Raw genomic sequence first — 23,315 nt, 5'->3', positions numbered from 1 at the left:
ATTAGAACAACCTGGTGACCATTTTCTAACATGGATCAGTCGTGATATAGAATCACAAAGATGACATAGCTTCTTGCCAAGATTAAACCACCTTAGATAAATTAAATCCACAAAAAATTCTTACATTTCATCTAATCTGACCCAAATTTAAGATGACATAGATTGCTTTTAAGACCTGAGGAATTACCCCATTGGGACAAAATGACTTGACTTGGACAGTAATTAATGATACATCTCTTCCAACTACACAAGTCACTGGTCAAAATAACATGGTTATGGGAGCCATTAATATCTATCTACGGGACACAGGACACTGGTCCAAAATGAATAGACTTTGGAAGATTTTGGATAATTTTTAATTTTTTGAAGAACATGGAGGATGTCCAGAGGAAGCCAGACTGTGCCAATGTTTACGTTGCTACGACCAGCCTGCAGCTGAGGATGACAACCCCAGATGGGTTTATTGATTCCCATCGCCACCCCGCCACACATGGAATAACAACCCCCTCCCCCCTCATGTGTGCGAGGTAGCGCTAGTAAAAGACAACAAAGGCCCCATTCGTTCACACTTAGTCTCTAGCTGTCATGTAATAATGCACCGAAACCACAGCTCCCTTTCCACATCCAGGCCCCACACAACTTTCCATGGTTTACCTCAGACGCTTCACAATCCATTGACAGCACGTCGACCCCGGTATACCACATTGTTCCAATTCACTCTATTCCTTGCACGCCTTTCACCCTCTTGCATGTTTAGGCCCCGATCACTCAAAATCTTTTTCACTCCATCTTTCCACCTCCATATTGGTCTCCCACTTCTCGTTCCCTCCACCTCTGACACATATATCCTCTTGGTCAATCTTTCCTCACTCATTCTCTCCATGTGACCAAACCATTTCAAAACACCCTCTTCTGCTCTCTCAACCACACTCTTTTTTATTTCCACACATCTCTCTTACCCTTACATTACTTACTCGATCAAACCACCTCACACCACATATTGTCCTCAAACATCTCATTTCCAGCACATCCACCCTCCTGCGCACCACTCTATCCATAGCCCACGCCTCGCAACCATACAACATTGTTGGGACCACTATTCCTTCAAACATACCCATTTTTGCTTTCCGAGATAATGTTCTCGACTTCCAAACATTCTTCAATGCTCCTAGAATTTTCGCCCCCTCCCCCACCGTATGATTCACTTCCGCTTCCATGGTTCTATCCGCTGACAGATCCACTCCCAGATATCTAAAACACTTTACTTTTCCAGTTTTGCTCCATTCAAACTTACCTCCCAATTGACTTGACCCTCAACCCTACAGTACCTAATAACCTTGCTCTTATTCACATTTACTCTTAACTTTCTTCTTTCACACACTTTACCAAACTCAGTCACCAGCTTCTGCAGTTTCTCACATGAATCAGCCACCAGCGCTGTATCATCAGCGAACAACAACTGACTCACTTCCCAAGCTCTCTCATCCCAAACAGACTTCATACTTGCCCCTCTTTCCAAAACTCTTGCATTTACCTCCCTAACAACCCCATCCATAAACAAATTAAACAACCATGGAGACATCACACACCACTGCCGCAAACCTACATTCACTGAGAACCAATCACTTTCCTCTCTTCCTACACGTACACATGCCTTACATCCTCGATAAAAACTTTTCACTGCTTGTAACAACTTGCCTCCCACACCATATATTCTTCTCTATCAACTCCATCATATGGCTTTTCCAGATCCATAAATGCTACATACAAATCCATTTGCTTTTCTAAGTATTTCTCACATACATTCTTCAAAGCAAACACCTGATCCACACATCCTCTACCACTTCTGAAACCACACTGCTCTTCCCCAATCTGATGCTCTGTACATATATATATATATATATATATATATATATATATATATATATATATATATATATATATATATATATATATATATATATATATATATATATATATTCCTGTACTTTCCCCGAATTTGAAATTGCTGTTTTAGATAAATCATTTATGGTGCAAAATGATAATGCATATGGACCATTATTCCTATATCTCCCTCAGTGATGATTGCTGTGGTCTGTTTGATGTTGAAATTAACGAAATAAACTTTGATAATATTATAAATGAAGGGAAAGAAGGAATATATGAAGGAAAGAAAACAGCAGAATACAATAAGATTTCCTCCATGCAAGTTCATAGATGGTGCAAAATCCTTTTCATGTTCTATATTCCTGTAATTCAATATCTAAAATAGTATTAATGATGTATATATGATTGAAATGGGATATAGAAATATACACAAGTACTTATGTTACCATTGATCAAGTGTTATGTGTTATAGAAGAAAACGACTAGAAAATGGGAGGGAGGTGTCTACATAAACTCTTCAGAAATGTAATATCCACAAAAGATATAGACACACACACACAAACCTTCCGTAATTTGAAATGGCTATCTATACAGAAATTTTTCGTAACGCAAACATGATAAAAGAGACTTTATTTCGTTAATTGTTTTTATAATCAGATTAAGTTTAAACTCTAACAAAGAAAACGGGTTGAGTAAACATATTTTGTAACGGGTCGATAATGGACCAAGAAAAACAAAATGAATTCAAAGACATTATGATAATATACATATGGAAAGTTAGGTCATATATCTATATATCTATAAGAATCAATAGTTAGATCTATGATTTAGATACACAGAGCTCCATACGAGTGAGAAATAATCAGATATCAATACATTATTTTGTGTTTTAAGGAATTTGACTAAATTGACACAACACAGAAGGCAGGATTGGAGTGGGGGGTTTAGGGTATGGTGTATGGTTCATAATAGGGTATGGTGTATAGTTCATAATAGAGTATGGTGTATGGTTCATAATAGAGTATGGTGTATGGTTCATAATAGAATATGGTGTATGGTTCATAATAGGGTATGGTGTATGGTTCATAATAGGGTATGGTGTATGGTTCATAATAGGCTAATTTTCAACTCAGCGAAAGTGAGGTTCCATAGCAACACGATGGCATTTCCAGCCATACGTGAACCAGCCATCAGCAACCATTCGACACATGTTTCGTTTCCCAGCCTCGAACCCTTGTCCTCAAGTTGACCCCATGTGTATATAAACCAGTGAGCGACCCTGGTAATGGGTCAGTTACCCCTGGATCTTTAATCAGGTAGGGTCTACATCGCGTAGTCTAAGTAGATAATGGTATGTAGGGCTTGTTATACACTACATAAATGTAAAGTGATGGATGAGGGATAATTATAATTATAATTGGAATAATCATTAGTGTAGGAATGGGTCATAATTGGTGAGTTCAAATGATTGCTAGAACCATTTAGTGTTGGAATGGGGCACCATTAATGTTATTTTAAGATTTTTGTAGTTAGGATGGAATATAGACTTTATAGCTGTATAGGAAAAATATAGAATATTGAATATCTATGGCTACAAGAACGTACATCAATGTAAATATAGAAGGAAAGGTTGGAGTTTATTTACTCTTTGGCGTATGACCATGATTACTTAATTTACATAATGAAATAGGTAGTGGATTTATGTGATTAATTTCAGGTTTCAGTGACCCTGGTTTAACATAACGTGGGTGTAAATCAGGGTCGTGTAGTGTGACAATGACTCCATGGCTTTATCTTCTTTTTTTTTCTTTAAAGAGAATTGGTTAAGATGAGGTGAATGCGAAGGTTGAACCCTGGTGGAGAAAATGTAGAAATTGCGACACTTGCTGTTTGCAGATGACGCTGTTGTCTGACAGGAATGGAATTGAGAGTGTGATGTCATGTTAGGTCGCACTCATGACCAGAGGTCTGAAGGATTTTGTGGATATATTTCAATATAAACAATAGTCTATCCTATCGACATGTTGGTCATCGCAAACTACACGATACGAGCCTGGAGTACGTCAATATGACCCTAATGTACGACGGTTCGACCATTTCACCAAACCTCTGTGATGTAGCGATTAGCGTACCTGACCATGATGCATTTAAGGGCCGGTCGGAGGCGAGTGCACAGGTTCGAATCCTGGTTGCAGCAGTCGGTCCACAATCAACCCCCCTGTTCATCCACACTTAGGGTTTGGTCGATGATTTGGGTACCTGGTTCATGCTGGGGTATACAACTCCACAAGCTGTTCACTATTTCCATTTATGACACTGAATACCCAATACTCTCCGAGTATACCCTCAACTGCCAAATTACTCAATTGGCAGTTAAATCACCAATCATCAATACCCGGTCTCGTGCATCAAAACTACTGACACACTCACTCAGCTGGTCTCATGATCTCAGTTCTCAGGCCCAGGTGCATAGGCACCAATAATCATCCATCTCTCACCCTTTATTTTCAGTTTTACCCACATCAATCTAGAGTCTATTTCCTTACACTCTATCATCACACACTCCAACAACTCCTGCATCAGGAGTAGTGCTACGCCTTCCTTGGCTCTTGTCCTCTCATCAACCCCTGACTTTACTCCCAAGACTTTTCCAAACCACTCTTTCCCTTTACCCTTGAGCTTCGTTTCACTCAGAGCCAGAATATCCAGGCTCCTTTCCTCAAACATACTACCTATCTCTCACCTTTCTTCTCATCTTGGTTACATCCACACACATTTAGACACCCCAACCTGAGCCTTCGAAGAGGATGAACACTCTCCGCGTGACTCCTTCTTTTGTTTACTCTTTTAGAGATTGAAATACGAGAAGGGGAGGGACTTTAGCCCCCAACTTCCCTCCCCTTTTGTCGCTTTCTAAGATATGCAGGGAATACGGAGATATAACTCTCTTTCACACGTCTATACACTCCAGCCAAGAGTCTGAAATGGAAAACACACTGTCGTTCCGTGTTTGGAATTCACAACACTCCGAGGCAATGTAATCTTCACAGTAGGGCAGGTGTCTTATCAGAAAGTCTCCCATGGTGACTGACGCATTCCCTTATCTGTTGTTATTGTTCAGATAAGGTTGGGCTGGGAGTGGCCACAGCTGTGTTGATGATAACACAAAAAGAAACTGGTGAACAGACGTGAGTGGTCTTAGTGACCAGATGCATACATCTTGGTCTCTGACCTTCCATGGGACATAGACCTTGAAGAGTTATGAAGACTTATGAAGGTTAAGTCTTCGGATGAGACATGTACTTCCTCGTAGTTTCCCGTCTTAGCGAGGCAGCGCCAGACGAACAATATGGCTTTACTTCCGCATATCCAGCCTCTGGTTGTCATGGATAATGCACCGAAACTATAACCCACCATCCATAGCCAGACCCCACAAAGCATTCTGTGGTTATATCTTAACCGTGGTTCAGTCCATTGAGAGCACGTCGCTCCCCGCACACCACATTACTCCAAATCGTTCTTACTCATTTACGCATTTCACCCTTCGTACTCCCTCTTCTTTAGACACGTAGATCCACTTCGTCCATCTCTCCTCACTCACCTTCTCCATAAGTCCAAACCATTTCAGCACACCCTGGTCAGCTGTCTTCATCAGCCACTCTCACACCGTCATTCCTCACATGATCAACTCACCCCACACCAAATATTGTCCTCAGTTATTCATTTCCAACATCTTCTACCTTCTTCCATTCTTTTACATCCGAGGCTTAAGGTTCGAACACATACAATGCTGTCGGGACTACTATACCTTCAAACGAACCAATCTTTGTTCTAACAGGCATTGACCTCTTCTTCCACACAATTCTCAGTGCACCCAGAACATCTTCTCACCATATGATACTTCATCTTCAATGGCGCCATCTACTGATATCTAAAACGCACTCTTTAACGCAGTCAAACCACAGCTGCACCGCATTCAGAGAGAGAAAAATTTATAGATTTGGAGTAAGCATATGACAGGGCTGTTAGAAATGTTTATTGGGATAGTAAGGCGTGTGTGCGAGTAAGAAGGGAGGAGGGTAAATGGTTCCAAGTGAAGTTTAGGTCTCTGGGAAAGGTGTGTGATGTTACTTGATCTATTCGTTTTTTTTTGTTTTGTTTTTAATGAAGGGGATGATGAGGGAGTAAATACGAGGGTCATGGAGCGAACCTATGTTTACAATGTTGGAAATTGGGTAGTACGTTAGGTGGGTCAGTTGCTGTTTGCATATGACACGGTTCTGGTGGCGTATGGAAACTCCAGAAGCTGGTGTCTTACTTGAGGTGTGTGTGTGTGTGTGTGTGTGTGTGTGTGTGTGTGAAAGGTGGAAGCAAGAGACTGAGTGTGCACGAATGTGGCCTTTGTTGTCTTTTTCTAGCGTTACCTCGCGCGCATGCGGGGGAAGGGGGTTGTCATTTCATGTATGGCGGGGTGGCGACGAGAATGGAAGAAGGCAGCAAGTACAAATATGTACATGTGTATATATATGTATATGTATATATACGTTGAGATGTATAGGTATGTATATACGTGTGTGGACGTGTATGTATATACATATGTACGTGTATGTGGATTGGGCCATTCTTTCGTCTGTTTCCTTACGCTACCTCGCTAACGCGGGGGACAGCGACAAAGCAAAATAGATAAATACATATATAAATATATCCTACCATATTCTAGAAGGTTTATGTAAGGTGTATGTATCTAGCCACACAGGATGAAGGTTGTGGGATTCGTATTAATGACAATGATGGTGGCGGGGGTGGTGCAAGGACTGGATAATGGTTTAGCTCTCACTCCACCAATGGGGTGGCTCGCTTGGGAGAGGTTTCGCTGTAATGTCGACTGTGTTAACGACCCTCAAAATTGCATCAGGTAAGTGGTGTGTGTTCTCTCGTTAACCGGATCAGGTGTGTTACATTACGTTAACCGGATCAGGTGTGTTACATTACGTCAGAGTCTCTCGTTAACCGGATTATATGGTGTGTTACATTACGTTAACCGGATTATATGGTGTGTTACATTACGTTAACCGGATTGTATGGTGTGTTACATTACGTTAACCGGATTAGATGTGTTACATTACGTTCACAGTCTCTCGTTAACCGGATCAGGTGTGTTACATTACGTTAACCGGATCAGGTGTGTTACATTACGTCACAGTCTCTCGTTAACCGGATTATATGGTGTGTTACATTACGTTAACCGGATTATATGGTGTGTTACATTACGTTAACCGGATTATATGGTGTGTTACATTACGTTAACCGGATCAGGTGTGTTACATTACGTCACAGTCTCTCGTTAACCGGATTATATGGTGTGTTACATTACGTTAACCGGATTATATGGTGTGTTACATTACGTTAACCGGATTATATGGTGTGTTACATTACGTTAACCGGATCAGGTGTGTTACATTACGTTAACCGGATTATATGGTGTGTTACATTACGTTAACCGGATTAGATGTGTTACATTACGTTCACAGTCTCTCGTTAACCGGATCAGGTGTGTTACATTACGTTAACCGGATCAGGTGTGTTACATTACGTCACAGTCTCTCGTTAACCGGATTATATGGTGTGTTACATTACGTTAACCGGATTATATGGTGTGTTACATTACGTTAACCGGATTATATGGTGTGTTACATTACGTTAACCGGATCAGGTGTGTTACATTACGTTAACCGGATTATATGGTGTGTTACATTACGTTAACCGGATTAGGTGTGTTACATTACGTCACGGTCTCTCGTTACGATACGGTTGTGACGCACTTATTGCCTGTTACGACATTGGACCGTCACGTCCGCTAGCCAATCCGGTCTCAGAGCGGGAGAGAAACGAGTCTTTTATATTAACGCCAAACTGAACTATAGCGAATAGATCAACTAATAGATGGCTAATAGATCAACTATCTCCATCAACCTTTTATCTATCGCCATTTGTGTCTCTGTTCTACGACAGGAGACGTAAAAACGAATTTCATGGTCGCTTTGGCTTAAAATGTTTTTAAAAGCTCGTGTGTTTCCTCATTCCACCGCCTAGTACTTTTTGTTTCCACTGAGTAGCGTGTGTTTCCTCATTCCACCGCCTAGTACATTATATTTCCAGTGAGTCGAGTGTGTTTCCTCATTCCACCGCCTAGTACATTATATTTCCAGTGAGTCGAGTGTGTTTCCTCATTCCACCGCCTAGTACTTTATATTTCCAGCGATTTCCGTGTGTTTCCTCATTCCACCGCCTAGTACTTTTCATTTCCAGCGAATCGCGTGTGTCTCCTCATGCCACCGCCTAGTACTTTTTATTTCCAGCGAGTCGCGTGTGTTTCCTCATTCCACCGCCTAGTACATTTCATTTCCACTGATTCGCGTGTGTTTCTTCATTCCACCGCCTAGTACATTATATTTCCAGTGAATCGCGTGTGTTTCCTCATTCCACCGCCTAGTACTTTATATTTCCACTGATTCGCGTGTGCTTCTTCATTTCACCGCCTAGTACATTTCATTTCCACTGATTCGCGTGTGTTTCTTCATTCCATCGCCTAGTACTTTATATTTCCACTGATTCGCGTGTGTTTCTTCATTTCACCGCCTAGTACATTTCATTTCCACTGATTCGCGTGTGTTTCTTCATTCACCGCCTAGTACATTATATTTCCAGTGAATCGCGTGTGTTTCCTCATGCCACCGCCTAGTACTTTTCATTTCCAGCGATTTGCGTGTGTTTCCTCATTCCACCGCCTAGTACATTTCATTTCCAGTGAGTCGCTCTTCATGGTGATGGCTGATCTGATGGTGAGTGAGGGCTATCGTGACCTGGGCTACGATATAGTGTCCCTGGACGATTGCTGGCTGGACCATGAACGTGATGACGAAGGGAAATTACAACCAGACCCAACACGTTTTCCCTCCGGCATCGCTTCACTTGCAAACTACGTCAGTAAACAAACTATAAACATTCCCAGTAAACAAACACAATAAACATTCCTAGTAAACAAACACAATACATTCCCAGTAAACAAACACAATAAACATTCCTAGTAAACAAACACAATACATTTCCAGTAAACAAACACAATACATTTCTAGTAAACAAACACAATACATTTCCAGTAAACAAACACAATACATTTCTAGTAAACAAACACAATACATTCCCAGTAAACAAACACAATACATTTCCAGTAAACAAACACAATACATTCCCAGTAAACAAACACAATACATTTCTAGTAAACAAACACAATAAACATTTCCAGTAAACAAACACAATACATTTCCATTCGTTCCATCTTCAGTTCATAATTGCCACAACTACTAAATTGTCTCGTTCCATCCTCAGGTTTAAACTACCATAAATACCAATTATCTTTGAGTGAAATTACAGTTTTATTTAAGTGCAAAATATAGAGTAAAACCTATTTAGATAAGTGTTCATAAAGTGGTACAGAAGTATAATTAATTAAGTTCAAAATTACATATGTGGCAGCTAATGTTTTTAATGACAATATTAACCAAGACGTGTATGTATATACATGTGTATGGGGGGGGTTGGGCCATTTCTTTCGTCTGTTTCTTTGCGCTACCTCGCAAACGCGGGAGACAGCGACAAAGCCAAATAAATGAATATAAATATTAACCAAGAAATGAAACTTGAATCAATTTCTCATAACAGTTTCCAGACGCCATTGTGAACAGATGAAAACAAGAAGTGAAACTCAGACACATTTCTTATAACATCTAATTTATTTCTTTTCCTCATCTGTTTTTTTGGACGTATTATCACACAAGAAGTGAAACTCAGACACATTTCCTATAACATCTAATTTATTTCTTTTCCTCATCTGTTTTTTTGGACGTATTATTAAACAAGAAGTGAAACTCGAATGTATTTCTTTGGACAGAGATCTCAGACGCAACACCAGATGTGAAACTCTTTTAAAATGTCTGTCACATTGGACCGTTTTTTTCCAGATGCACGACAGAAAATTACGATTTGGCATCTACGAGGATTACGGTAGCCATACTTGCGCCGGATATCCGGGTATTTTGGGCCACCTGGAGACGGACGCGCGTACTTTCGCCGACTGGGGAGTCGACTACGTCAAATTAGACGGTTGCAACGCTGACCCAGCTGATATGGACGAAGGTAAATCAAAATGGCCGCTGCTACTAGAGGCGAGCTGGTGAAATTCGTATGTAAACGAATTTTCCTCATGTAAACTGAATTTTCTACTCACTTCTTCGTATTTTCGATGATTCAGGATCGTATTTCGAAGTTGGTGTGAATGACGCTGCTAAACTATCTAGATCAGATGAAATGATAAACATTATTTGATTTATTGTATTTACACTCAACAACGAACGTGAGAATTCGTAAACAAACATGGCGGCAGTTCAATGGTTGATGTTATCAAAACATTAACATGTAATGATTACCTGTTTGGATTGTAGGGAGAGGGAGTTGTGCACTTCTCTTGACTTCACATCTTTTCCTGACTCACTCTTTCTTCAACTGAACCATCGTATATTCCCTCTTGGTCGTTAAAATCCTCTGGAGGGTTGTTAAACATTTAAACTACTGTCCACTTGTCCAGTTTTGCCACCACAACTCCCACTATTACTTCTACGCCACTAGTTCATCTTCAGTTGTTATAAATATGGCTTCCAGTTCTGCTATGTCCACCACTGAAAACATTTTTAATCTGTCTTCTGCACTGACTCCGTTCTCTTGCCTGATGTGGTGTCTCCCGTTCTCTCTCTCTCTCTCTCTCTCTCTCTCTCTCTCTCTCTCTCTCTCTCTCTCTCTCTCCCTCTGTATCGCCAGGCCACCTAACTTCACTACATTCGACCAAGAAATCCATTACTTAGTCGCTCCTCTCGTGTCTCCGGCTATCATTCATTATTCCTCTTCTGACCTTTGGAAAATAAAGATTCCTTTCCACTTGGCATGTGTCCATATTGACTCTCCCCATCTACCATATTCATTGTACAGGTTTTTCCTTTAATTTGGAACGATAATCGAACTATAGCTTTTTCTCGTCTATCATCAACACTTATCCTTCTGGGTTTCAGTCATTATCATCATCTGTTTATCATCTGTTCATCATTCTGGGTTTCAGTCATTGTCATCATCATCTGTCCATTATTTCAGGCTATCCAGCTTTTGGTTACCACCTGAACAAGACGGGACGACCCATGATGTATTCATGTTCATGGCCTGATTATCAGGCTCTGCACTGGCATGACTGTAAGTTTACTACACTACATCACGTCACTATATATATATATATATATATATATATATATATATATATATATATATATATATATATATATCCATTGTTCTCACCTTTTTCCATTCTGTACTCAGTGTCTCCTGGTACTTCCTCACACAAGTCTCCTTCCCAAGCTCACTTACTCTCACCACTCTCTTCACCCCAATATTCACTCTTCTTTTCTGAAAACCCATACAAATCTTCACCTTCGCCTCCACAAGATAATGATCAGACATCCCTCCAGTTGCACCTCTCAGCACATTAACATCCAAAAGTCTCTCTTTCGCGCGCCTGTCAATTAACACGTAATCCAATAACGCTCTCTGGCCATCTCTCCTACTTACATAAGTATACTTATGTATATCTCGCTTTTTAAACCAGGTATTCCCAATCACCAGTCCTTTTTCAGCACATAAATCTACAAGCTCTTCACCATTTCCATTTACAACACTGAACACCCCATGTATACCAATTATTCCCTCAACTGCCACATTACTCACCTTTGCATCCAAATCACCCATCACTATAACCCGGTCTTGTGCATCAAAACCACTAACACACTCATTCAGCTGCTCCCAAAACACTTGCCTCTCGTGATCTTTCTTCTCATGCCCAGGTGCATATGCACCAATAATCACCCATCTCTCTCCATCAACTTTCACTTTTACCCATATTAATTGAGAATTTACTTTCTTACATTCTATCACATACTCCTACAACTCCTGTTTCAGGAGTACTGCTGCTCCTATATATATATATATATATATATATATATATATATATATATATATATATATATATATATATATATATATATATATATGCTGATAACCAGGAGGAATATGAAACACGATAAGTTCCCCAAGTGCACTTTCGTGTAATGATCACATAATCATCAGGTGAGATACAAGAATGAGATAGAAGACGTAGAACATAAGTTCACAAGTGCACTTTCGTGTAATGATCACATCATTATCAGGGGAGACACAAGAATGAAATAGAAGAACACCAGTCAGTTGATATACAAGATAGAGACGTAGCTAAGACGCCATTGGTCAACAAGATTTTTCAGTAGGAACTTATGTTGTATTTTCTTCTTGTTTATCAACAAATACTAGATCACACGCATCCCTGTCAACTATTGCAATATACATCAACTCAGTTTAGAAAATGAAATAGTAAAGTCCAATTTTCACTTTTGATATCTTTCGATATCTTCTCTCTGGTTTGGTAATGCCGTACGATATCTTCCCTCTGGTTTGGTAATGCCGTACGATATCTTCCCTCGGGTTTGGTAATGCCGTACGATATCTTCCCTCGGGTTTGGTAATGCCGTACGATATCTTCCCTCGGGTTTGGTAATGCCGTACGATATCTTCCCTCGGGTTTGGTAATGCCGTACGATATCTTCCCTCGGGTTTGGTAATGCCGTACGATATCTTCCCTCTGGTTTGGCAATGCCGTACGATATCTTCCCTCGGGTTTGGTAATGCCGTACGATATCTTCCCTCGGGTTTGGTAATGCCGTACGATATCTTCCCTCGGGTTTGGTAATGCCGTACGATATCTTCCCTCGGGTTTGGTAATGCCGTACGATATCTTCCCTCTGGTTTGGCAATGCCGTACGATATCTTCCCTCTGGTTTGGCAATGCCGTACGATATCTTCCCTCTAGTTTGACAATGCCGTACGATATCTTCCCTCTGGTTTGGTAATGCCGTACGATATCTTCCCTCTGGTTTGGCAATGCCGTACGATATCTTCCCTCTGGTTTGGGTAATGCCGTACGATATCTTCCCTCTGGTTTGGTAATGCCGTACGATATCTTCCTTCTAGTTTGGCAATGCCGTACGATATCTTCCCTCTGGTTTGGTAATGCCGTACGATATCTTCCCTCTGGTTTGGTAATGCCGTACGATATCTTCCCTCTGGTTTGGGTAATGCCGTACGATATCTTCCCTCTGGTTTGGTAATGCCGTACGATATCTTCCTTCTAGTTTGACAATGCCGTACGATATCTTCCCTCTGGTTTGGCAATGCCGTACGATACCTTCCTTCTAGTTTGGCAATGCCGTACGATACCTTCCCTCTGGTTTGGTAATGCCGTACGATATCTTCCCTCTGGTTTGGTAATGCCGTACGATACCTTCCTTCTAGTTTGGTAATGCCGTACGATATCTTCCTTCTGGTTTGGTAATGCCGTACGATATCTTCCACAGCCAAATTACACCGCTATCATCAACACTTGCAATCTCTGGAGAAATTACAACGACATCCAGGACTCATGGGCGTCGGTGACCGCCATTATTGACCACTACGGAGATAAACAAGACTTCATGGTGCCACACGCTGGACCAGGACACTGGAACGACCCAGATATGGTAAAACACACACACACCTGCGCAGGAATGACCCAATATAGTACCATTCCTGCGCAGTCAAATGACCAACTTAGATTACTAGTCAATATACATCATCAGAAAATCTTATTGACAAGGGAAATATAATTATCAATACATCTTATTTAATAATAAAAAAAATGATGTTTAAAAATCTCAAATTTAAATTTGAATTTTAAAAACTATGTTTCTAATTGTCAACTTTGCATTTAGGCTCTCAAAAACTAATGATTACCTCTGATTACAAGCTTTTGACTCTTAAAAAGTAATGATTACATCTGATTACAAGCTTTTGACTCTTAAAAAAGTAATGATTACATCTGATTACAAGCTTTTGACTCTTAAAAAAGTAATGATTACATCTGATTACAAGCTTTTGACTCTTAAAAAAGTAATGATTACATCTGATTACAAGCTTTTGACTCTTAAAAAAGTAATGATTACATCTGATTACAAGCTTTTGACTCTTAAAAAAGTAATGATTACATCTGATTACAAGCTTTTGACTCTTAAAAAAGTAATGATTACATCTGATTACAAGCTTTTGACTCTTAAAAAAGTAATGATTACATCTGATTACAAGCTTTTGACTCTTAAAAAGTAATGATTACATCTGATTACAAGCTTTTGGCTCTTAAAAAGTAATGATTACATCTTATTACAAGCTTTTGACTCATAAAAAGTAATGATTACATTTTATTACAAGCTTTTGACTCTTAAAAAAGTAATGATTACATCTGATTACAAGCTTTTGACTCTTAAAAAAGTAATGATTACATCTGATTACAAGCTTTTGACTCTTAAAAAAGTAATGATTACATCTGATTACAAGCTTTTGACTCTTAAAAAAGTAATGATTACATCTGATTACAAGCTTTTGACTCTTAAAAAAGTAATGATTACATCTGATTACAAGCTTTTGACTCTTAAAAAAGTAATGATTACATCTGATTACAAGCTTTTGACTTAAAAAAAGTAATGATTACATCTGATTACAAGCTTTTGACTCTTAAAAAAGTAATGATTACATCTGATTACAAGCTTTTGACTCTTAAAAAAGTAATGATTACATCTGATTACAAGCTTTTGACTCTTAAAAAAGTAATGATTACATCTGATTACAAGCTTTTGACTCTTAAAAAAGTAATGATTACATCTGATTACAAGCTTTTGACTCTTAAAAAAGTAATGATTACATCTGATTACAAGCTTTTGACTCTTAAAAAGTAATGATTACATCTGATTACAAGCTTTTGGCTCTTAAAAAGTAATGATTACATCTTATTACAAGCTTTTGACTCATAAAAAGTAATGATTACATTTTATTACAAGCTTTTGACTCTTAAAAAAGTAATGATTACATCTGATTACAAGCTTTTGACTCTTAAAAAGTAATGATTACATTTTATTACAAGCTTTTGACTCTTAAAAAAGTAATGATTACATCTGATTACAAGCTTTTGACTCATAAAAAGTAATGATTACATCTGATTACAAGCTTTTGGCTCTTAAAAAGTAATGATTACATCTTATTACAAGCTTTTGACTCATAAAAAGTAATGATTACATCTGATTACAAGCTTTTGGCTCTTAAAAAGTAATGATTACATCTTATTTCAAGCTTTTGACTCTTAAAGAGTAATGATTACATCTTATTACTAGCTTTTGACTTAAAAAATAATGATTACATCTTATTACAAGCTTTTGGCTCTTAATATGTAATGATTACATTTCATTAGAATGTTTTGACTCTTAAAAAGTAATGATTACATCTTATTACAAGCTTTTGACTCTTAAAAAGTAATGATTACATCTTATTAGAATGTTTTGGCTCTTAAAAAGTAATGATTACATCTTATTACAAGCTTTTGACTCTTAAAAAGTAATGATTACATCTTATTAGAATGTTTTGGCTCTTAAAAAGTAATGATTACATCTTATTACAAGTTTTTGGCTCTTAATATGTAATGATTACATTTCATTAGAATGTTTTGACTCTTAAAAAGTAATGATTACATCTTATTAGAATGTTTTGGCTCTTAAAAAGTAATGATTACATCTTATTACAAGCTTTTGACTCTTAAAAAGTAATGATTACATCTTATTAGAATGTTTTGGCTCTTAAAAAGTAATGATTACATCTTATTACAAGCTTTTGACTCTTAAAAAGTAATGATTACATCTTATTAGAATGTTTTGGCTCTTAAAAAGTAATGATTACATCTTATTACAAGCTTTTGACTCTTAAAAAGTAATGATTACATCTTATTAGAATGTTTTGGCTCTTAAAAAGTAATGATTACATCTTATTACAAGCTTTTGACTCTTAAAAAGTAATGATTACATCTTATTAGAATGCTTTGACTCTTAAAAAGTAATGATCACATTTTATTACAATATTAAAATGTACCAAAAATCTATACAAATTATGGAAGTAAAGGATCCATTGTCACATTTGTGTATTCATGTGGTCAGTTGATTGTCCATTGTCACATTTGTGTATTCATGTGGTCAGTTGATTGTCGGTAACTTCGGGTTGAGCTATGAGCAAAGCAAGACCCAGATGGCGATTTGGGCTATCCTGTCTGCTCCTCTCATCATGTCCGTCGACCTTCGTACCATCCGGCCTGAGTACAAGGCTATCCTACAGAACAGAGACATCATTGCTGTAAACCAGGACCCCCTTGGCATCCAGGGAAAGAGAATCTACAAGGTAAATAGACGTGTTATTCACAGTCATCTGTCACACACTCGTACTCTCCACTGAACCGGGGGCCCTGACTAGGGAAGATAAAAGTTGGAAATACTAATAAAGTGATTGGACACCAGGAATTATAAGTAGTTAACAACTTAATAAGAGATTGTCCATTTTTGCCCTCGTCTCTCACAGACGTGAACCATCAGGGCAACAGTCTAGGGGGCCATAAATTGGCCACTCTTTCCCCATGGCCCCGTCAGCTGTTGATGGCCATGTTCATGAATAAACACCTCCCATGACAGGGTGATCATGGCATATTGTAGCCTCCCTGACGTCAGTAAAAACACATCAAGTTACACAAGGGAAACTGAGCCAGAAGGAAATCTAAAACAAAAGCGATGATACAAAACCAAGATTTGGTCTTAGGTATAATAATATAATCATTTGGTCTTAGGTATGATAATATAGTCATTTGGTCTTAGGTATAATGATATAGTCATAGATATATCGTATATATCATTATTGTCCACATCAAAGCTAGGCATTGATTGGAATATAAAGAGATTCATAAAAGGGGGAATAAAAAAGAGACGAGGAAACGTACTCAAAACATATGAAGGAAGTGGAAAACCTGTCTCTTAAAATGGACCAGGTCATAGGTATTGGGAAAGTCATGAGAAGGTAGAGAGTTTCAAAGCTTAGAGGTGTAGGGGAAGATACAGTTATCAAAGCGGCCCACATTTATATATATGGTGAGCTTGAAAGTGCAGGGGAAGATACAGTTATCAAAGCGGCCCACCCTTATTTATATGGTGAGCTTGGAGGTGTAGGGGAAGATACAGATATCAAAGCGGCCCACCCTTATGTATATGGTGAGCTTGGAGGTGTAGGGGAAGATACAGTTATCAAAGCGGCCTACCCTTTTTCTTTTCTTTGATTGAAGGAAAATGGGATAGAGATCTGGAGCAAGCCGGTGACCCCCGTCAAGCATGGCAACCACTCGTACGCTCTTGCCTTCATGAACCGCAAGGATGACGGAACGCCAACGAAGGTGAGTGTTTACCCACGGCAAGCCCCCCCTGCCACACCCACAGCAAGCCCCCTGCCACACCCACAGCAAGCCCCCTGCCACACCCACAGCAAGCCCCCTGCCACACCCACAGCAAGCCCCCTGCCATACCCACGGCAAGCCTCCCTGCCATACCCATGGCAAGCCCCCTGCCATACCCATGGCAAGCCCCCCTGCCATACCCACGGCAAGCCCCCTGCCATACCCACGGCAAGCCCCCCTGCCATACAGTTCCAATTTTCTGTTCTTGAAAGAGTAGAAATAAATAATAACAAATATTATAACCTCAAAATATTCATGATGAATATTGTATTCTAAAATAATATTGATTCCTCTTTTATATATTTTTTCTGGAATGCTATAAAATAGCTTCTAAAATTTTGGAAATCTCAGGGAAAAAATATTTATAAAATTTCAGGATAAGAATGGAAATCAAATTTCAAGAATGTTAGAAGAAAACATTCAAAAATTTCAGGAATATTAGAAAAAAAAATTGTAAATGTTCAAAAAAATCAGAAAAAATATTAAAAAATTCCAGGAATATGAGAATAAATTACATTATAGTAATATCAATAATAAAATCTTAAAATTTCAGGAATATTAGAAAAAAAAAATTGTAAATGTTCAAAAAATCAGAAAAAATATTAAAAAATTCCAGGAATATGAGAAAAAAAATTACATTATAGGAATATCAATAATAAAATCTTAAAATTTCGGGAATATTTGGAAAAAAAATTGTAAATGTTCAAAAAAGTCAGAAAAAATATTTAAAAATTCCAGGAATATGAGAAAAAAAATACATTATAGGAATATTAGAAAAAAATATTCTAAAATTTCAGGATTATTAGGAAAAATTTATAAATTTTTAAAAATATAAGAAAAAATATTTAAAAATTCCAGGAATATGAGAAAAAATTACAATATAGCAATATCGGAAAAAATATTTTAAAATTTCAGGAATATTAGGAAATATATTCTAAAAATTTCTTGAATATTAGAAAAATAGATTTCAGGAATATCAGAAAAATATTCTATAATTTCAGGAATATTAGGAGAAATATTCTAAAATTTCTGGAATATTAGAAAAAAATAATTTCAAAAATACCAGAAAAAAACACTTTAAAATTTCAGGAATATTCGGAAAAGTATTCTAAAATTTCTTGAATATTTGGAAAAGAATAAATTTTAGGAAAATATCAGAAAAAATATTCTAAAATTTCAGGAATACTAAAAAAATCTAAAAATTTCAAGAAAATATCAGAAAAAATGTTTTAAAATTTCGGGAATATTAAAAAAAAAATCTAAAAATTTCAGGTGTCTCATAGCCTGCGGTCTCTGGGTCTGACGTCACCAGACGGCTACGTCATTACCGACCTGTACGATCACCTCCAGTACGGTACTGTGCTGCCAGACGACCAGCTGGTCCTCGAGGTCAACCCATCTGGGGTTGTCATCCTCAGCTGCAGGCTGGTCGTGGCAACGTAAACATGGCCACAGTCTGGCCTCCTCTGGACATCCTCCATGTTCTTCAAAAAAAAATTTAAAAATCATCCAAAATTTTCCAAAGTCTATTCATTTTGGACCAGTGTCCTGTGTCCCGTCGATAGATATTAATGGCTGCCATAACCATGTTATTTTGACCAGTGACTTGTGTAGTTGGAAGAGATGTATCATTAATTACTGTCCAAGTCAAGTCATTTTGTCCCAATGGGGTAATTCCTCAGGTCTTGAAAGCAATCTATGTCATCTTAAATTTGGGTCAGATTAGACGAAATGTAAGATTTTTTTTTTGTGGATTTATCTAAGGTGGTTTAATCTTGGCAAGAAGCTATGTCATCTTTGTGATTCTATATTACGACTGATCCATGTTAGAAAATGGTCACCAGGTTGTTCTAATTCACATTCATGGAGTCCAGTTATGTACCAAATGGTCTATAGATGAAATAAAAGAAAATGAACATTAATTTTGTCTTGGAATTTACCATCGACTAGATACATATAAGTTGAATTGTACCTCGTCTCCTGATGGTCTTGTGGTTTGTGAATTAATATGGCTTGTTTGGACAACTGACAACCAAATGACATGGCAATCATTTGGCTGCAAATGGACCAATCACAGAGCACCATTTCTGCTGCCACTTTCGTCCAAATGAAGTTACCTGTTTTGGTGTGATAGTTTAAGGAAATGTGAGTTACTTCCAAGGCTTTCCTCGCCTTCTGGTCTGTTCCATGATATAGAATCTTCATTTCACCTCAACTTGGCAAGTTTCCCTCCTTAACCACATAACCAAACCCAAACTCGGGTGGTTTGGTGGTGTGTGACGTCAGCTGTGTTCCCGTACCTGTAAGCCCAGCCTGGTATAGCCATAGTATTTCTTGTCATCCGTTGCACGGAACTTCGTATACTATACTGTTTTTGACGTCCCGCATATTTTTCCTCCTCATGTTGTCTTATCTTAATACAATTTACTTTATTTCTTCTCTCAAGAAACTTCTGCAAGTCTATAACATTGACACTAGATTATTCCCCACCTCCTGCAATAGACACCATTTTAAGGCTCACATAAAGAAATCTCTTTACATCCTTGGCGACATCTTTCCGTGGTGCAATATTGGGTATCCTTCACGTACCAGAGGATTCAATTCACTAATTCCCATTCCATCCGTTCCACAAGCTCAGCCCTCCCTCCCTACACCATCTGTAGACCTGGACATAACCAAGTGGTTATAGGCTGTGTTGATTGTGATTGTAATTTCCATCCACAACCGCTATTGGCGTGTTGATTGTGATTGTAATTTCCATCTACAACCGCTCCAGTTGTGAGTTCAGCCCCGGTAGAATCTCCTAATGACACCATAAAGTCCTTTATCTTACGGTGTAAGGCTCTTCGTCAATGCCAAGGCACAATGTCCAATTGTATTATCCAAGTGCGAGGATACAACACATCATGTTCTATTGTCCCCATCACTGCTCGCAATGTATGTGCATTCCTCTTCCCTCGATATTACTGCCATCTGTCCACAACATGTTGTAGCAATGATCCCTATCTACAGTCTATGTCCAGTTTCCTCAGCTCCTGTTCTGTCTATTCTGCCATGAACTTCCTTCCAAACGTAAGGGCTATACAGTTACTAGATATCTATACCATATTTTTGTTATGCAGTCTGGTTATAACGAAGTTCTACTGTACACACAGGGAAGAGGCTATCATTAGCTCAAACCACCGGATTGGGACACATAATTTCAGGTAATTCTGTTGAGAAAGAAATGTCTCGTATCACATAAGACTTTTCACCGATTTTTAGCCCACCGGCTTCCAATCACTGCCTGCACATCACCCCTAATATACCACATCGATCCTGTTTATTCTCTTCCAATCCAATGCATGCCTCTCACCCTACTTAATATTCAGGCCTGGATGATCCAAGGCCTCCTGCACTTCATCCTTTCGCCATTTTCTCAGTAACTCAGTCGTGAAACATCCATTCCATACGTCCGAACTATTTCAGTATACACTAGTCAGTCTTCTAAATCACATTGCGTTTTCTTGTCCACTTCTACAAGATCATTCCACCCACGATCGACCCACCTCACACTACATGTCCTCTACAGTCACTTCGTCCCTAAACACGTCCACTCTCCTCCTTTATTAGGCACTCAGAGCGCAAGACTCACATCTAGACCACACCGTTGGAGTATCTGTGCCATCCAACATACCCATTTATGGTCGAAGAGACACTGTCATCTCCCTTAATATGGTACTTAATACAAGCAAGACCTTAATCCCCCTTTCCACCCAGTGACTCCCTTCAGCCGCCATGGGTTCACCTGCAGCAATCCATCCCCTTCAGGTCCAAACCACTTCATGCCAATCCATTCTGTCTCAACGTCGCTCCCCGTATGCCGCACCTCATTACTTTTCTTCACACTTTCTCTCAACCTTCGACTGTCTTGTGGGTAGTGAAGTGTCTGGGTGGGGGGGGGGGGGGCGTCTGGCAGGAGGGAAGCAACAGCAACACCAGCGGGAGTCGAACCTATGGTTCCTAACTCTTGTTTACGTCTGCCTGGCTACAGTGTGCCGCCACCTGTATCTTCCTCACCATCGACCCTAGTTATTGTTGACGTAACTAGGGTTCGTAGTAGGGTCCGGTCTGCTCAAGGGTCGTATACCGTCGTGTTCAAGGGTCGTATACCGTCGTGCTCAAGGGTCGTATATCGTCGTGCTCAAGGGTCGTATACCGTCGTGTTCAAGGGTCGTATACCGTCGTGTTCAAGGGTCGTATACCGTCGTGTTCAAGGGTCGTATACTGTCGTGTTCAAGGGTCGTATACCGTCGTGCTCAAGGGTCGTATACCGTCGTGCTCAAGGGTCGTATACAGTCGTGTTCAAGGGTCGTGTACCGTCGTGTTCAAGAGTCGTATACCGTCGTGCTCAAGGGTCGTATACCGTCGTGCTCAAGGGTCGTACCGTCGTGCTCAAGGGTCGTATACCGTCGTGTTCAAGGGTCGTATACAGTCGTGTTCAAGGGTCGTATACCGTCGTGTTCAAGGGTCGTATACCGTCGTGTTCAAGGGTCGTATACCGTCGTGCTCAAGGGTCGTACCGTCGTGTTCAAGGGTCGTATACCGTCGTGTTCAAGGGTCGTATACCGTCGTGTTCAAGGGTCGTATACCGTCGTGTTCAAGGGTCGTATACCGTCGTGCTCAAGGGTCGTATACCGTCGTGTTCAAGGGTCGTGCATACCAGACTTGGCCCAGATGACTCAGCGAGGCTCGCTCTCCCTTGAGTGATGTTTTGATTAGCTGTGTTTGCGTCTCAATATTTTCCTATATGGGCTAGTGATGAAGGCTATCCTGTTTATATATATATATATATATATATATATATATATATATATATATATATATATATATATATATATATATATATATATATATATATATATATGTGTGTGTGTGTGTGTGTGTGTGTGTGTGTGTGGTGTGTGTCTTCCTTGAATTCCTGTATTTCAAGACAATGTATGTTGTTCCGCTCGTTTGGGACGGCAACAGCAGTTGATAACGATCGCTGATAACGCAATCATAAAGTCCTTACGTCACTCGGTATTACGCAACGTGACGGAACACAACGAAAACGTTTCTGGGGTTCATCTTGATCGAACTTTGCCAAAGTTTAATCCCTTCTATCGCCCAGCTCAGCTTGAGGTTGTCGTTTCTATGACTTTGACAGGTAGTTTAGGTATTACCTGGTCGTTTCAGGGTGTCACATCAAATTTTGAAGAAAGAATGATGCAATTAGATGTTATATAACACAATCTTCCAGAAGCTTTTGCAGGAAATTCTGGGAAATTCATGTTATCTGTCAGCCACTCTACACCATCATATTGACCGACATTGTGTTGTTCTAATTTCTTACTTAATTTTGTGCTTGATTGCTCTAGTCACATAGGATTGATAACTAAAACATTTAGATAAAGTATTGATATATGAATAAAAAGTCCGTATGAATTGCATCATCGCTTGTGTTGCATCAATATTTCCGGTTTACTTAAATTGAAAATTGATACAAATATTTTACAACTTTAAGATCTATTACACAATATAAGCTATAAATATAAATTTCTTTGCATCTTAATAATTATTTGGTGATAAATATCTACAAATAAACGTCAAAATAATCATATCTAATGTTTGATATACGTAATTAAGCTAGGAATTAGTAGAAACCCTGCTGTATACGAGGAAAAGATATGTTTTCCTATAAATGACATTCTTTATTACATTTAAATAAAGATAAATTGAACCAAATACCTTAAGATTATAAACCATCTCCAAATATCATAAATAATCTATATCTTGTGTACGGGGCAAATATTCGCTTATGAGTATTTTTGAATTGATGATGTAAGCGTATATTTCAAACTGCATCTTTAATAAA

The 23,315-nt window shown here is 38.8% G+C and overlaps 1 protein-coding gene across 1 annotated transcript; it reads left to right on the top strand.

The window, feature by feature from the left end:
* Positions 1-3,175: 3,175 nt before the first annotated feature.
* LOC139767417 (alpha-N-acetylgalactosaminidase-like) lies at positions 3,176-19,089 on the top strand. The gene is given in 10 exon segments (XM_071696774.1): positions 3,176-3,203; positions 6,636-6,802; positions 8,696-8,870; positions 9,909-10,083; positions 11,089-11,171; positions 11,173-11,184; positions 13,431-13,592; positions 16,126-16,323; positions 17,252-17,359; positions 18,692-19,089. Coding segments are annotated over 9 exon segments (1,242 nt in total). The 5' UTR covers positions 3,176-3,203; positions 6,636-6,644; the 3' UTR covers positions 18,863-19,089.
* Positions 19,090-23,315: the final 4,226 nt, after the last annotated feature.

The sequence above is a fragment of the Panulirus ornatus genome, chromosome 61 (assembly GCF_036320965.1).
Source record: "Panulirus ornatus isolate Po-2019 chromosome 61, ASM3632096v1, whole genome shotgun sequence".
Lineage (NCBI taxonomy): Eukaryota > Metazoa > Arthropoda > Malacostraca > Decapoda > Palinuridae > Panulirus > Panulirus ornatus.
Note: the sequence above shows the minus strand (reverse complement) of the source record. Positions and strands in the feature narration are given on the sequence as shown.